The sequence below is a fragment of the Hippoglossus stenolepis genome, chromosome 3, assembly GCF_022539355.2.
Source record: "Hippoglossus stenolepis isolate QCI-W04-F060 chromosome 3, HSTE1.2, whole genome shotgun sequence".
Lineage (NCBI taxonomy): Eukaryota > Metazoa > Chordata > Actinopteri > Pleuronectiformes > Pleuronectidae > Hippoglossus > Hippoglossus stenolepis.
In genome coordinates this window covers 22,724,181-22,740,580 of record NC_061485.1, presented here as the reverse complement: position 1 = coordinate 22,740,580, position 16,400 = coordinate 22,724,181, and the positions used below count along the sequence as shown (strand labels likewise).

General features: G+C 41.7%; 1 protein-coding gene across 1 annotated transcript in view; it reads left to right on the top strand.

Annotated features, from left to right (window-relative positions):
* Positions 1 to 16,400, top strand: part of tafa4b (TAFA chemokine like family member 4b) — a 36,341-nt gene that overhangs the window by 9,605 nt on the left and 10,336 nt on the right. Inside the window, exons 2-4 of the mRNA XM_035152427.1 lie at positions 3,773 to 3,942; positions 5,205 to 5,320; positions 13,525 to 13,680. Coding sequence (XP_035008318.1) covers positions 5,206 to 5,320; positions 13,525 to 13,680 — 271 coding nt within the window. The 5' untranslated portion in view covers positions 3,773 to 3,942; position 5,205. The remainder of the gene's footprint in view (positions 1 to 3,772; positions 3,943 to 5,204; positions 5,321 to 13,524; positions 13,681 to 16,400) is intronic.

The following is a 16,400-nucleotide window of genomic DNA, read 5'->3' as shown; positions in this document are numbered from 1 at the left end:
AGGGAGATGCACTTTGTTTTACACTGATATGCTTTCTGTCTGCTTGGTCTGTGTCTGGGCACAGGGAATCAGCATAGTGAGATTTACTGGTGTGATGCTTGTGTGGTCTTCAATTTTTCACACATGCACGCCAGAGAACAAACAAAACCCACAAACGCAACGCTGACATTTTTGCTCCTCTATCTGGGATCAAGAAATTCATGTAGCTTTATTTTGTATTTCAAATAAACTAACTGACTCAAATGATTTAATTTTGAGTTAATGATCCTCTGATTCAGATTTATCATAGAGAAAATTCCAGGACACAACACTGGCTCTGAATAAAAATGTCCGACTTAGTGACTTGTTTTTATGTAACTGTGTAGCTCACCACATCAGTAAGTGACATTGTTAAATATTAAATGTTCAATAAATAAAATCCACTATTGATCCTGGCAATCAGCCAATATATCATGTGTTGATAATGGAGCTTGACTTGTAGTTTGCACTAAATGAAGCACAAGAGGAAAAGCTTTGTGCTTCAAGAGAGCTGTGGACATAAATGTGCTCAGTGAATTTCCATGTTAATTTCATCCTGCTGGTTTTGATTTGGTTATTTCATGATCCTTCCTTATGCTATTTCATGAAACGTGTCGCCTGTAGGTGGATTATAATAAAACTCACTAGGTCACTGAAATGTTCTAGTCCAGTGTCACATATGAGTATCAGAGATTCCGTGACATTAATCCTCAAATTATCATGTCGCTGAGCAATTATGATCAAGTCGAAGTTTGACCTGTTCACGTGCCAGATAGAGGGTCACCAACTTCATCTGTGTGACAATCAGGATAAGAAATATGGTGTAAATTGGGCCAATCGTTGCAGATGGATCAACCAAATGACAAACATCTTCATACCTCATTGGCTAATTAGGCAAAATCAATCAATCTGAAAACAACTTTTACAAATTCATATCTGCTCCCTGTTTTTATCATCAGCTCTGATAAACAGCACTTTGGAAAATGCAATTACTCCGCAGACAGATAACACATCCCTTTAAAGAAAGGGTTTAACAAAAGACCAGGGGAGAACGCAGTCACATACTAAACAGGTGACGCTGAGATTATCAGGTAATAATGCAGTTTCTATTCTTTGCAGGAGCTGAGCGGGAACTTCCTGTGCTGCCCTGACAACTGATATAATCTCTCTGACTGACAAACAGCGCAGAGCCAGTAACGTGCACATCATGCAGAAAGTGTCTTGTTTTATATTTTGACGTGTGTCACGTATGTTTTCCTGATGTGGCAGATGAGGTCGCTCTGTTTGCAGATGAGGTGTGTGCATTTGTTACGTCGGGGATTGTGCGTGTGTGCTCGCAGAGCGCTGGCAGATGATGCTGTTAAGATGCAGGGCACAAAGATATATTTGTGGCCGAGGTGGGCTGATCTCATTGCATGTCAATGAGCCCCCATGTCACTCCTGTGTGATTACTGCGAGAAATGACACAAATCAGCCCTTCAACCCTCAGAGAGAGAGAGAGAGAGAGAGAGAGAGAGAGAGAGAGAGAGAGAGAGGAAGTGGAAAGGGTGATGAAGAAGGAAGGATAATTTTAGAAAGAGCGAGACTTGATGTTCTCAAATAATCTTGAGCATGTCTTTGCACTGTTTGTTTGAGAGTGTTTGTGTGTGTGTGTGGTCTGCTGCTAAATCCAACAACTTCTCACAGATGTGATGACCAGCTGAGCCCCTCACACACACACACATACACACACACACACACACACACACACACACACACACACACACACACACACACACACACACACACACACACACACACACACACACACACACACACACACACACACCCTCTGCTTCCTTCTACCTCCCCAGGGACTTGAATGTTTTATAAGAAAATGTATTAGGATGTGTTTTCATGAGCGTAAGCACGGATTGTTTTTTTGTTTTTTTTAGTTATTCTTACTCTATTATAAGGCCACAATTTGTGTATATGTGTGACAACTAGTAGAGGTGACATCATTGTTGTGACTGATGGGACGTTTTTGTCCATGAAGACCCAACAAGAGTGAGCTGTATCTGGAGACCACATACACATACACATACACATACACACACACGCACACACACACACCGAACTATGGTGCCCTTTAAATGAGTGTATTAGAGAACAAAGCTGATAAAAATGCATGCCATGGCCCAGCCTTTAAAAGAGAATAAGAAATGGGCTACTGCTGCTATGCAGCATGCCTAAACACAACACACACACACGGACGCACGACCACACGCACGTTGCATACTTTCACATACTGTACTGAGACACACACACACACACACACACACACACACACACACACACACACACACACACACACACACACACACACACACACACACACACACACACACACACACCACACACACTCGCAAACAAATAAACACACAAAATGCTAATCTAAAATACACAAATACTGTACAGGATGGCACTGATGTTGTTTCTACATTTGCATTCTACTTCCTCTGCAGACACATTCCTTCTGCAAACATTATATATCATCTAGTTTAATATAAAACCTAATATCTTCGTTTATTTTTTATTTTTCTGCTCTCACCTTGTCTCACTTTCTCTTTTGCCTTCTATATGATCCCTTGTTGGTCTTCCTGACCTGAGTGACACTCCTTGTTGTCGACAGATGATTTATCTTTGTTGTCACAAACAGTTCTCTCTCACTTTCACCGCTTGTCTAGTTCCTCACTTCTGTACAACTAACATTCTTTTATATACTAGACCTTTGGCTGATTTGTGGCTGTCGGTCTATTCTCCACTAGGGGGCAGTGGCACTACACTGCTAGGCCTGAGGACCTGTGAGACTTGGTGGGAGCTGACACCTTCGCCTGGAAGTTTATGAGCATTTCAGCAGACTGAGCTGCATTTCAATGAGTCATGATGAATAATGAAGGTTCGAGGAGGAGAGAACATTTTGTTATTAATGTGAATCTGTTGTCTTTCATTTAGATTGCAGAGTGAGTCCCTTTGTAAAGAGAGGTGTGTTAAAACACGCCAGCGGCAGGGTGGCTGTTTACCCTGAGCGCGCCAGTGTGTGTGTGAGTGTGTAGAAGTGCACATTAATCAGGAGCTGTCACTCAGCTGTAATTAGGGGGAGTCTCTCCTACTTTCCTCTGACACTGTTTGAGTTTACCTTGCAAACACTGTGCAAATGTACTGTGAGTGTGTGTGTGTGTGTGTGTGGAGAGCATCAACTTGTGTTTATAGCTTGTTTGATCATCTCATGGTTATTATGCAGGTTTCTCTCATGTAAACCCATTCATGAATCAATTTAAGTTTTACTGTTTTAAATAGACTGTTTTAATGTGTCCATCTGTGTGTGTGTTTGTACATGACAGCCTCCGATGAAGTGTGAATGTGTGAGTGTGTGTATGCTGGAGAGAGAAAGAGGGAGAGAGCTGTGTGTGATGACTTGATTGGGGATCACATTCAGCCTGGGGGTAGGTGAACCTATAGTAAACAATGGATCTGACTGAATCTAGGCCTTCACACCTCTACTAGTTTGTGTGTGTGTGTGTGTGTGTGTGTGTGTGTGTGTGTGTGTGTGTGTGTGTGTGTGTGTGTGTGTGTGTGTGTGTGTGTGTGTGTGTGTGTGTGTGTGTGTGTGTGCGTGTCAGACCTTCATACAAGACCATTTGAGGCCATTGAGAAAACCCCTGGGCAGACCGACCTCTCTGACTGCATATCTTTGTACGTCCTCTCTCTATAGGGGCTTCTTCTGTTTGAGAGGAGGAAGAGGAGAAACAGGAGTAAGACGAGGAAGAGCAGAGGGCGACACAGAGCTGAGGTGTGGGTGAATGCAGCCATGGCCTGTACTCCCTGTCCATAGAGGAGCTACTCAGAGGAAGAGAGATCAAAAGAGACTGAGACGACCAACAGGTGAGATGACGTCCTGTGACACACACACGATCGCAGGGGAATAGAACAAGATACTAAAACTTCTTAAACCATATAGTCCAAAGCTCATGATTATTTTTGATCAGTGATTCATTTATTTTTGAATTAATATAATGTCATAAATAGTTAAGTTCCCAGAAAAACAACCAAAGTTCTTGTATTGTTATGAATATGAAGCTGAGAAAATCATAAAATATTCACATTTTTCTTTCCTGAAAAATGCCTTCAGTTATTAAAAACTAAATCAGAAATAAAAACAAAACAACAATCGAGCTAAAACAGCATCAATAAACAGACAGTTGATCAGCAGCTATTTTTCTAAGGTATCGTTTCAGTTATTTTTCAAGCAAAGGAAATCAACCTCTGTATCAACATCTTTTTCAATATATGTTTAACAGAATATATTTTAGTTTTGAACTAACTATAGGTTGGTCGAAACAAACTATTTAGAGAGATCACTCATCAGTCTGGGAAAATTCTGAAATCATGTTTTTCGTTATTTTTTGACAAACATCTTATGTATCCCTCACTCATCAGATTTTAACCCTTGGTTTTTCTTTAATTATTGTATATTTAATAATTATATGTGTTTGCATATATGATGTATTGTAATTTGGCCTTGGGTGTAAATATAAATAAAGAAATAAGCTGCAATGTAATCGACAAACAACAATGAAAATAATGAATAGGTGTAGCCTTTGTACATATATTATTATTAATATTATTTCAACCTGTCAGGACTCATAAAGTTCGATTGCTAAGAAAATCGTAAAACCGAAAAAGTTAATCCTTATGTAATAGGCAGAGCAGAACTCTGTGTGTGTCTGTGCTGGAAGAAAACATTTCCTCGGGTCTACTCTGTTCTCCAGCTTGTCACTTTTTCCTTTGACCTTTCCCAGCTCGACTCTCACATTGTTTCTGCTTGTACGGAAGGCAATATTTTTTTGTCTGCTGTGCTTCGCTGTGCTTCGTTGTGCTGTACTGTGCTGTGCTGTGCTGTGCTGTGCTGTGCTGTGCTGTGCTGTGCTGTGCTGTGCTGTGCTGTGCTGTGCTGTGCTGAGCTGTGCTGAGCTGAGCTATGCTGTGCTGAGCTATGCTGTGCTGTGCTCTGTGTGTATGTGTGTGTGTGTGCGTGTGTTTTGGGTGGTGGTGTTGGTCTTGGTCCTAATCTCTTTTCTCGTCCCCCTTTGCTCTCCTCTATGCCCCCCCTCTCTCTCTCTCCATCCGCTCTGTCTCTCTCTCAGGATGAAACTGTGGCGGAGGTCAGCTTGGCCTTTGCAGGTGGCCTTCCTCGTTGCCTTGGTGATGCTCAGTGTTGACCCGGTGTCTGCTGGCAACCGTAACCATCGGGGACCGACAGGTACACCAGGTCTCGCTCCGAACCCCCTCCCCTACACCCTTCCCATGACCAAGAGAGGTTAATTACACTGTCACTGCAGAGGTACAACACATGTTCCTTGAGCCTGTCGCAGACTGAGTCATCCCCAACCTGGAGGAGGGCTCAGAGACAATTTGCAATGACCCACAGTGTGACTGAACGTGATCCAGATGAGACTTTGTTTTTGGGCTTTGATGCATAAGCACCCCCCTCTGAATCCTCGAGCCCCAACGGATACAAATGGTTCTTAAACCGTAGAAGCTGTCAACAGATCAGTGTGGCTGTTGTCTGATCTGTGATCTGGTTACAGGAGGTCAGAGGTGATGCTGTTCTCAACTGGCCTGATTCTTTGTTTCAAAGCAGGCGTAAGTGTCATGTAGAAGAGGCCACAGAGGCTCATGACTTCTAATCCTCAGGCTCATAATTGCCAATGTCTAAAATATGCAAAGCTGCAAGCCCCCCACCCTACACACACACACACACACACACACACACACACACACACACACACACACACACACACACACACACACACACACACATAGTTACTACATGTCTAACCCTAAAACCTACCTTAACCTAACCTTTAAACTTGTCTGCACTTCAACATTTTGTGAGTTATGTTATTTGGACTTGTTTTTTGTCACCATAATGTGACTGCATAAACAAACCCACAACATGAGTAATACTGTACCTAGACCACACAGACACACACATACACACACACACACACACACACACACACTTCTATCTTTGATTTCCATTGGTGATGGCGACATGCCTCCCCCAACCCCCCAAAATGACCAGTACAGTCATTATTACAGTCATATGTTAATAATTTATTGGGGCTGGCTACTGGGACAGTTGTGCTGAGTCACACAAGATCTCAAACTTAGATTTGTTGGCGACAAACCTCCCAAGCCACCTCTTCCTTGAACTTAATTGTGACAATTCCGTTAATTATCTCTCGGTTTCTTTGCTCTCTCTGCTCGTGTTTTGCAAGGTGACCTTTACGTGCCATGGAAATGCTACCAGCGCCCAGTCTGTGCAGTGAGTGATGGTATTAGTTTCCCTTTTGACGGAGAGGAGGCAGCGTGCTTACGGCAGGGACACTACTAATTGCAGGCCCTGTGTATTGTGAAGGTCAGTTTGGGTACCAGCCCCTCCTTGTTTCACTTGCGCTGTGGAACAAGGGGGCTCTCTCCCAAAACCGACTGGTGGAGGGTTTACTTTAATTAGTGTGAGTTGAAGACTTTGGCTGTGGACGTCGACACAAAACACAAACAGCGGTTTGAGGCCAAAAAATAATTGCCGGTGCTTTACGATTGCTAGATTGTAGATTTGTTTTGTTTCCCACTTAAGTGTTGTTTTTCTGTGCAGGTCAGTGAGGCATTTGTTTGAGTCATCCTCCTGGTGGTGTACCTTCTGCTGCCACATGGTGGCTCTAGAGGTCAAAAAATGCTCAGCTGGAAATATTTTGTTTAAAAAAAATCTTAGTCTCATTTAGTCAGTGTCATTTTCAATGGCAATCTGTCATCGTAAAGAAACTCACCTCAAAAACAAATGGGAATGGGCGGAATGAATGCCAACTAACCATTCAGACATGATAAGACTGACAGCTGTCACATTAATTTATTGTTAAAACATAGCATCTGCTTTTTTTATTTTCTAGCAGAACTCTGAGGCGTATAAAAAAATGTTGAATGAGCCATCGAACATTTCCTCCACTCACTGTTACTGTGTCTCTCAATGTTGCATAAATTATCTAAAAAACTGTTTCTCCACCAATTCACATTGCTTTCTATGTGACCTGTAGATTCTGAGTAATGCATATATATTTAAAATTCGAAAAGTAATAATAAAACTAATTGCATATATGGATTTGTAGCTACTATGACCCCTTGCACTAGCGCTTTTAAGACAATAACAGGGAGATAATTAATATTCTCGCACACATCGCAGCAGGTAAAAGCACAGACAGAATGGCACATCCAGGTCCATAACAGTGGAGCATCAAACATGATCAACAGATGCATTCATTCCTCTCACAGCCATTTTCACAGCTGGTCCTCTCACTTAGATAAAACAAAGCTGTGCAGAAATGAAACCTATGGCAGAGAATGCAAATTAACACACCTATTGATTTTTTATCACTATTCATTTAGTCCTTTTTCATGACAAGAAACTATTCATAAGCAGGTCACACAGTACATTGCATTCCAGGAGGTGTCGATGTAACGCAACACAAATTTACAAATTATGCACTTCGACCTTTCGTGTTGTTTCTTATTGATACAGCTAAAATAACTGTGTTTTCATGGCTCTGCTTCTGAGCAAGTTTCCACTGAAATTCTCATGAGCTTCTCTTCTTATCATTTTGAATGAAATTATCTGAGACCAATTGGTCAGTTACTAATGTGTGGAAATTATTCAATTCTTCTTCTTATTATTATTATTTGTATAGCGCCATTACAGAGTGATTAGAAATTCTTACATTTTGTTTGGTTTCTTGGTTCAATATACTTTTAATCACAGAAGACGTCTTGTGTTACCAGAAACGTACACTTCTTCATTCAGTGTTTCTGCATTCACCTCGGCTCATGTGAAGAATGCATACCAGGATATTTCTGCATGAAAAGTGCTACTGCCAAGGCTTTTGTCATATTCATTCTTTAAATATAAGCATGCTTGTAAACACATCTTACACAACACCTACATGTATGTATGTCCATGCAAGCGTACTCGATTGCAGTCTGTTGTTATCTAAGTCTCCTTAAAAAATAACAGCTCTGACCAGGCGTCAGCGAGCAGGCTTTGTTTGGAATTCGTAGCACCTGAGTACTCGTACCAGCAACTTGTAATGGCCATTTGCATAAAGCTGGGTGATGCCTGACGTGGGCCTGTTAAGCCCTGATAATGTCTGCAGGATTGATGGGCTGTGGCGGACCTGGATAAGGAGGGCATTGTGCAGCGGAGCAGGGGAAGGAAGGGAAATGAGTGATTGGACTTAAAAAGGGAAAATTTATAAAGAAAATAGGTAAAAAAAAAGGTTAGAGTTTCAAAAGGTTTGGAGATTCCAGTGTGAATATGTTGCTTTATATTAGAGAATATATGTTTGACGTCATTGTCACCTTGTCCCACGCAGCTGATCTTTCTAATCTTGCTGCCTTGAAATTTACCAGTGGGTTCCTGTCTTGGCCACCTCTGACAGATTCGCCAGGTCTTTCAGAGCGGTGGACATGCTTGTCAGATATTGACGAGGGTAAGACACGGCATTTTGATAAATTGCACAGTTGTTCCTGCTTGCCTGTGTCTGTCAGAATACATCAAACGCCTGGCTAACCCATCGGTTCAAGGTAACTAAGTTTGTTGTCACACACACACACACACACACACACACACACACACACACACACACACACACACACACACACACACACACACACACACGCCCCTACCTCCCTTTTGGCCGCCACAGGAATAGAAGCGTTAAGCCATGCTTGAGAAGTCTTTTCATCTCAGCGTGTGCAGGGCTCTATTACACTGAGACGGCCATAACAGTAGAGTTTAAAGGCAGCACTGAGACATTAGATACACTGTTATTATGTGTAAATAGCTATGGGGTGGGTGAGTGTGTGGTGGTGGGGGGACTGCTCAACACAAGTATCATTAGCAGATGAGGGGTGAGAGGCTGCAGCTCTCGGAACACAGGCTGTGGGAGGGAAAACCAAACAACTTCACTGAGTTCCAGCTCCGATCAGACTTTTTGGATTTGGAGTCAGATATTGACCTGACTTTGTGATTTTTACTCCTCAAATAATGAACATCTTGAATAATTCCCTTCTCAGTAACAGTCTGCTACAGAAAAAGTAATCAGGTCCTTCTAATGACAAATTCCTGTATTTCAGTATTGTTGCACTGAGCATGAAACATTTAACAAGTTGGTTGTGTAAGATACATGTCCAACTTATTCTTTCCAGCATGTTTGAAGACAGAGACAATGTACACTAAAGATACTAACAGTATCCCAGACAAGCGTGTTTTGCAATAAAGACAAGAAAAGTCTAGATTCGAGGCAGCAGGGGTGGATGGGTTTGAATTGATTCCTCCCACATAAGATAGTTTTTGACTGTAAACTCTATATAGCTCTTCAACCTCTGTTTATCGATTAAATAGCCTGGATGCTTAAGGTTATAAATCATAGATGCACCTACGATGTGTACTTTAGCTTAGGAAGTGTCTACTCTAACAAACTACAAATGTTATTTTATTACCTCTACCAAGGAGGATATGCTTTAGTCTGTGTAAGGTAGTTAGTCAGTTAGTTAGTTCAGTAGTTAGCAGGACTACATACAAACTACTGGATGGATTACCATGAGACATTGTAGAAGGATGTATTATGGATCAGGGAAGAACTCATTCATTCATTTTGGTGCAAATCCAGGTTTATAACACAGTGATTTCAACATGTCAACCATTTTCCCGGGGAATAATTCCTGGTTCTTGATGAAAATGAAATCAGGCACATTTAGGGAACTGATATCTATGAGTCTGTGAAATTTGGTGCAGCTTGATTCAATTTAAGGGGACTGTTAGGCCTAGACAGAGATATGCGCTCTACTTTATTTGGTCTTACTGTGTCAAATGCACTCGTTAGTTTTTCAGATATCTGGTAAACCTTATCCTGTTTTTCTTGTCTGACAAAAAGTCTGGGCATTTTTGACAACTACAACTATTTTTGTCTACTTTTTTCAATGAGAACTGTTGACACTTTTGTCTTTTTTAAGTGATACTAAACTTTTTTGGACGATTTCTCAGGGAATAATTCACTGATCTTGATGAAAAATTCAGACTTATTCAGGGGACTGATATTTATGAGTGTGTGCAATTTGGTGCGACTTGATGGAATGTGAGGGGACTGCTGTGGGTCTTGTGTGAGGTATGAGCTCTGCTGGGTGCCATTCTAGTTATTTTAGAAATGATCTGACTATTTTCAACTATCGCAATACGTTGATCGTTGCCTGCGAGAGAATGTCAGCTTTCCATTATTAAAGCAAAAAAAAGGTGTGAATGCCAGGGATATAGAGCGGTAGTGTAAGTAAGACTTCTGTTACTGCTAACAGCGTGCTTTTATTCTTTACTCACTTTTCTCTGACACCACACAAACATTTTTTCACCTCACCACTGAACTGGAGACAGTTGAAAATATTAAATGTATGTATGTCTAGTGGTGATATAGACACGCACAGTTGGAAAAGCAACAACCATCCCACACAGGAAACTAGAAAATACAACTTTTTTACAGCTTTGTTTTATCTGCTGGATATCTGAACTTTTCAGTACTTTATAAATCTTACAGAGGTGAGTTACTTCATATTCCAGAAATACAGCAAAAAGTACCTGATCATACTTTATTAATCCTTTTATTACAGTTAATGATATTTACAAGCCAACAAAACATCATCAGTATGTTTCTACATGCAGTTTGCTCCCTGATGAAGGCACACACACACACACACCCCACACACACACACACACACACACACACACACACACACACACACACACACACACACACACACACACACACACACACACACACACACACACACACACACACACACACACACACACACACCTTTAGAGGCTTCAGCTCAGATGTAGGCAGTAGATAGCGGAGACCTGTGAACCTTCTGACCTCATTACGCTAACGGGAGTTGAGCCGCTCTTTGTTCGTTCTGCTGCCTGTGACACCGCTTCTCCTCCTCCTGCATGACTCTGTCCCTCGCTCTCTCTTTCTCACTAACAAGCTGCCTGTTTCTGAGATAGGGGGCTTTTACCCAGGCACCACTGAATTAATTTCAATATGATAATGGGGGCTTGAGTCTGATTAAAACAAGGGCGATTTGATCGTATTTGAACTACACTTTCACTTTTTTCCCCATCAGAGCTAAAAAAAACTGAAATTTCTTATCTCATTGAGTTCTGTTCTCGTCTATTCTAGATGTCTATCTGTAGATATAGGCTGTATGTGTTTGTGTGGGAGGGCAGGGGGTAGTGGGGGGTGTAATCTGGCAGCTGCTCCAGCCTCGGGAGAGCCTGAGACAGAGAAGTGAGGGAAATGAAAGTGGAGGGATGATAGCGGAGGGGCACCCTCAGAGAGCCAGGGATCATTGATGGGGCTCTCTGGAGAAGAGAACAAACAAACTTTAAATCAGAAAGGATGAGAGGGGCCATGGCCTGAAGAAATGGAACCCATTGCAGAGTGTGAATGTGTGCTGTGTGTGTGTGTGTGTTTGCAGCAGTGAGTGTGTGTATGTGTGTGTGTGTGCACTTTTGTGTCTTGCCTGCAAAGCTCATTCAGCTGAGCATGAAAAGTTTTGGAGTCTGGGTAAAGTCACGTACATAAATGAAATCTGGGCTTATGATACAGTATAACCAAGGTTTTCCCAGGGCTGTAAAGAGGCTTATAGGTAGTAATGTCACCAGCAGGGTTTGCTGTGCCCAGAGAACGATGCCAGCGACGCTCCGGAGTGCACGACAAGCTTTGAGAGTGAAGATAAGGCGGCTGAAATCCGTTCAGAAGCCATAAGCACAGATTGTATTAACTAAACATTTTACCCAACATTTGTGGTGGATGTGTTTTTCTTTAGGTGGCCACAAAAAATCTTTCCTCCTGAGAGATTCATGGGTTTAATGTGCTTGAATAAAATGTGACATTAGCATAGACACTGCAGCCCAGATTTCTAACCTTTTTTCACACATTATGCTCATGCACATTAGGCAGATATAAAGGTGTCAACTGCTACACACTTTATGTGAATGCCCGTACAGGTACTTATTATCAGTGCAAAGCCGTATTCATATTTTCACTCGTGGAGATTGCTGATCTGTTTAACAAGAGGCATTTCCCTCTGCGACATTAATCAAGTGAGACTTAACATAAATGATTCCGATTAAAAGCGTATTATTTCAGTAACATCACACACACACACACATAAAGATGCATTTTGCCAGCAGGTAGACAGCGTTGGGTTAAAACTTTAAGTCAAACATGACCTTCTGTCCCGTTACTGTCGGGCGTATGTCACCATAAAAACAGAGCGAGCTCCCCGTGGAAGTGCGGAGATGATCAAGGGAGATAAGACGCCGTTTATGTGTTGGCGGTGTCAGGAGAAAAGCAGTTATCCTCATAAAAAATATGACTTTCAGGAACACACATCCAAATCCCAGATATTACACGCAAGTGGGCCACGTCTGGCAGTGATGCGGCACCTCTGGCCTTCTTGTGGCCTGGACAGAATGGGTGTGAGACTAAAGTGGTCCAAATATCCCAAAACAAATGTGGGTCACTTTTGGCAAAAATGCGGTGCTCTTGGCAAGGTGTAACCTGGTTGTGAAGCCAAAGTGGTAAATACGGAATATGGCCCAAATAGCACAAAACAAATTCGGGCCACCTTCGACACCTTTGGTTGACATGCAGTATTACTTTGGATTACTAATGGCCCAGGTCTGGCAAACAGGGGCGAACTGCCCAAGTGCCATATGTGGGCCGCATGTGGGCCTATTCTGGGCCAAACGATTTTACTATGCGGGTATGCAGAAGCCAACATACACATACACAGACACCACAAAGACATGACGAGAAGAGCAGACATATAAATGTGTAACGGTGCATACACACACATGCACTTAATAATGATGGGTTCTGGCCAGGTTCTGTTGGTAGGTTGTTCCACCACATGACTTCCTCGTAAAATGTGCATGTCTGATCAAGTGGCTCATTTAGTCTGAAATGAATCCAAGGAGATTGATTGTTTTTGTCAACATGTCTTGTGCTCTCTTTTTTTCCCCTTCGCACACTGACAACAACAGAGCAGCCTCTGTGATGTAGATAATGAGGGCACTGGGCTGAGAATAAAAGCAAAGTATCACTAAAGAGATTTTATTTATGAATCAAAGAGTATGAGGCTGGAAAGGGAGGATTTAATACAAAACAGAATCATTCAGCAGATTTGTGTGATCGTCAGAGAACTTGATTGTTTTTTGCAGAACAACATTTGACTTAAACCACGTTTTTTGGCAACAACAAACTCAAAATAGCAAAAAACCACATTTTTACAGTCTATGAATTTCTATCAAATAATGCCCTTCTCCTCTCCTTTCTATGCCTCTCTCTCTCTCAGTCTCGTACCAGGTGAAGCAGGGGACGTGTGAAGTGGTGGCCGTCCATCGCTGCTGTAATAAGAATAAGATTGAGGAGCGCTCTCAAACTGTCAAGTGTTCCTGTTTCCCGGGGCAGGTTGCCGGCACCACCAGAACCAGACCTTCATGTGTGGAAGGTAAAAATCTCTTCATGTCTGTGTTTGTGTATATTCAAGAACGTCCTAGTGTAGTATTTGCTGTCCCACAATCCAGATCCTCTATATTTTTTATGTCTGGCTTGAAACAACTTTTTTCAAAAGCTGAACACTGGTTAATTTTATTTTGAAATATCTAATTTTTTTATTTCTGTGAAGGCAAAATGCTACAGCAGACAGAAGTAAAACCTTCCCTACGTGATTTGATAGTGGAGCTTTGAGTCTCTGGTTTGACTGGTCATTAAATTTACCCTGAAGTAGCTGTAAAGATTCCACCCTGCATTAAAATATACTGTATGTTCAGTAAGAACCCATTCAACAGTTCATTAAAGCTACAGTACATGACACCTATACAGTCAGGGAAATATTCAAACACAAGACGTTTTCATGGCTGCACCATTAAGTCAAAGAGAAATATATGAGATGCCTCATGCATTATTTTATTACACTTTTCCCCACAACTCTGCTGCAGAGTCTGTAAAGTTCTGCCGCACCTATTTTATATTTGGAAACCTGGGGAACATGAGCAGAATTTAAATCGAGGGTTTGTACGTATGGACAGTGCTCGGCTGCACAACATGTTTCCACAATGACTGAACCAGACAGGGTCAAAGAGGCTGGAAATATTTGTTATACAGAGCATTTCACCTCAGACATTAGCAGATTCAGTTTGAGAGATAAATGAGGTAATTGCAGGTGAGACAGGAAAGAATAAAATGTTGTGCTTTATGTAAATTGGCTGCCAGGTTGGAGGATAACACTCAACCCCTCACACAAACAAAGCTAAACCTTTTAAATCTGATGGAAAAATGACACACACAGGGCCTCTTTATCCCTCTATTAGAAAAGATGCACGATTAAGAAACACATCCAGTTTGACGAATATTAAATTTAAGATATTGTCTTAACATTTGGCACCGGCAATATCCATGATTTCCAACTTACACTATGAAGATGAGGTATTCTCCTTTGTATGGTTTATTGGAAAGTCAGTTTTAATAATGTTTATGCTCTTTGTAATGGGGTTGTTTATTGTGTGTACCTGGGATCTATCCGAACCTTATATCTGTGCCCTGCTAGTCCAGCAGTCTGTGCTTCATCATTACCCATGAAAGTCTAAAGCCACTAACATAGATGAACCCCCTGCCAAGAGTGTCTCCTTGCCTTCCTTATTCCCTGTGATCGATGAAAAGAGGAGCAAATATGCAACAGCTGTCGGCCAAGACAGCCTTGGCCTCAAGTCTGGAAATTTAAACTGCAGTTTAAAAGGCTTGATTTTATTTGGGACAGCATTTCACTTCATATCTAGTCAGATCACTGGAGAACACAACAGATGGTGAAAGAGAAAGTATCTTCCTCTGATAACCTTTATGGATAGAGACGTGAAATGTAGGTGATAACCCAATCACTACCCAGAAGGAGGTTTTGGGACAGAACATGATGTTGACTCAGCTGCAAAGGTGACCGTGAGCACTGTTTCCTCAAAGCAAGAAGGTTCCTTGTTGGGGTCTCCGCTTGGCCAAGATCTTTCTGTGTGGAGTTTGTAAGTTCTCCCCATATCGGCATGGGTTTTTCCTGGTTACTCCGGCTTCCTCCCACAAAGATATGCAGCTTATGGTTCGATTGACCATAGATATGGTTGTTTGTCTCTATATGATGGCCCTGCGACCTGTCCAGCTGGGATTGGCTCCAGCTTCCCCCGCTATCCTCTAAAGAATAAGCGGTACAGATAATGGATGGATGGATGTTGAGTCATAAATGAAGATTTGGTCGAGAAAAACTGAAGCAGATCATTCATTACCCATAGAATTCTGCTCACACACAAAGCAGACATGCGTACAAATGTGTTTGTGCCTGTAAATGCATGCTGTGTATGTGTAATGATGGACAGATGAAAGCCGCGGGTCGTTTTTCATAGACCTGTGTTCCAGCCGTTTGTCCGCTCCGAGAGCTCCTGCCCAGCAAGAAACAAGCAGTGTCACTGACCCCTATCATCCACAGATGCTCCGCTGAGATCACCACCACACACACAGTGTGTCAGCCAGCCTGATCCAATCACACTGCATTAGCCCCCTACCAGAGTAAAATACATAGTTGCCTCATACGTGAGTGGCGCCAGTGAATCTCCGAAGCAACAAGGGTTATTCAAACTGTTAAGGTCAGCCGGGAGGTGGAAGCTGATTCCACTCTCGTACGGACCTGAATCACTGATAAACCCGAGCAGATGGAGACTTTTTATGAGTTGTGTGGACACGGATGAAGTGAAGTATTTTTTCAGACTTGGAACTTGACCTTTTCATTTTTCTTTTTTGATATAAGGATTATTCTAGAATACGTTAACTCAACCTAACAAGACTTCTATTTACAGACAATTTTTGTAATATGTTAACAGAAAGCCCAGTAAATTAAAAGATTAATGTATCAAATCACTTATTACACACTTAAATTCTACTCAAACAACTAGAAACATTATTTTTGTGTTTTACGTATTTTATTTACTCCTGTGTGTCGTCGACACTGGATTTTTAACCTCAATGCTACATGTGTATAATAAGACTGAGACGAAGAATAAATAAAAAAGAATAGCACATGGATATAGACAAGATTTTTATTTTCTTCTGAATAATTTTCACAAAAATGTTCTGACCGTATCACACATCAAAACTGCCTGTAAGAAAAGAACTGAAATGCTTCGCTGTTGC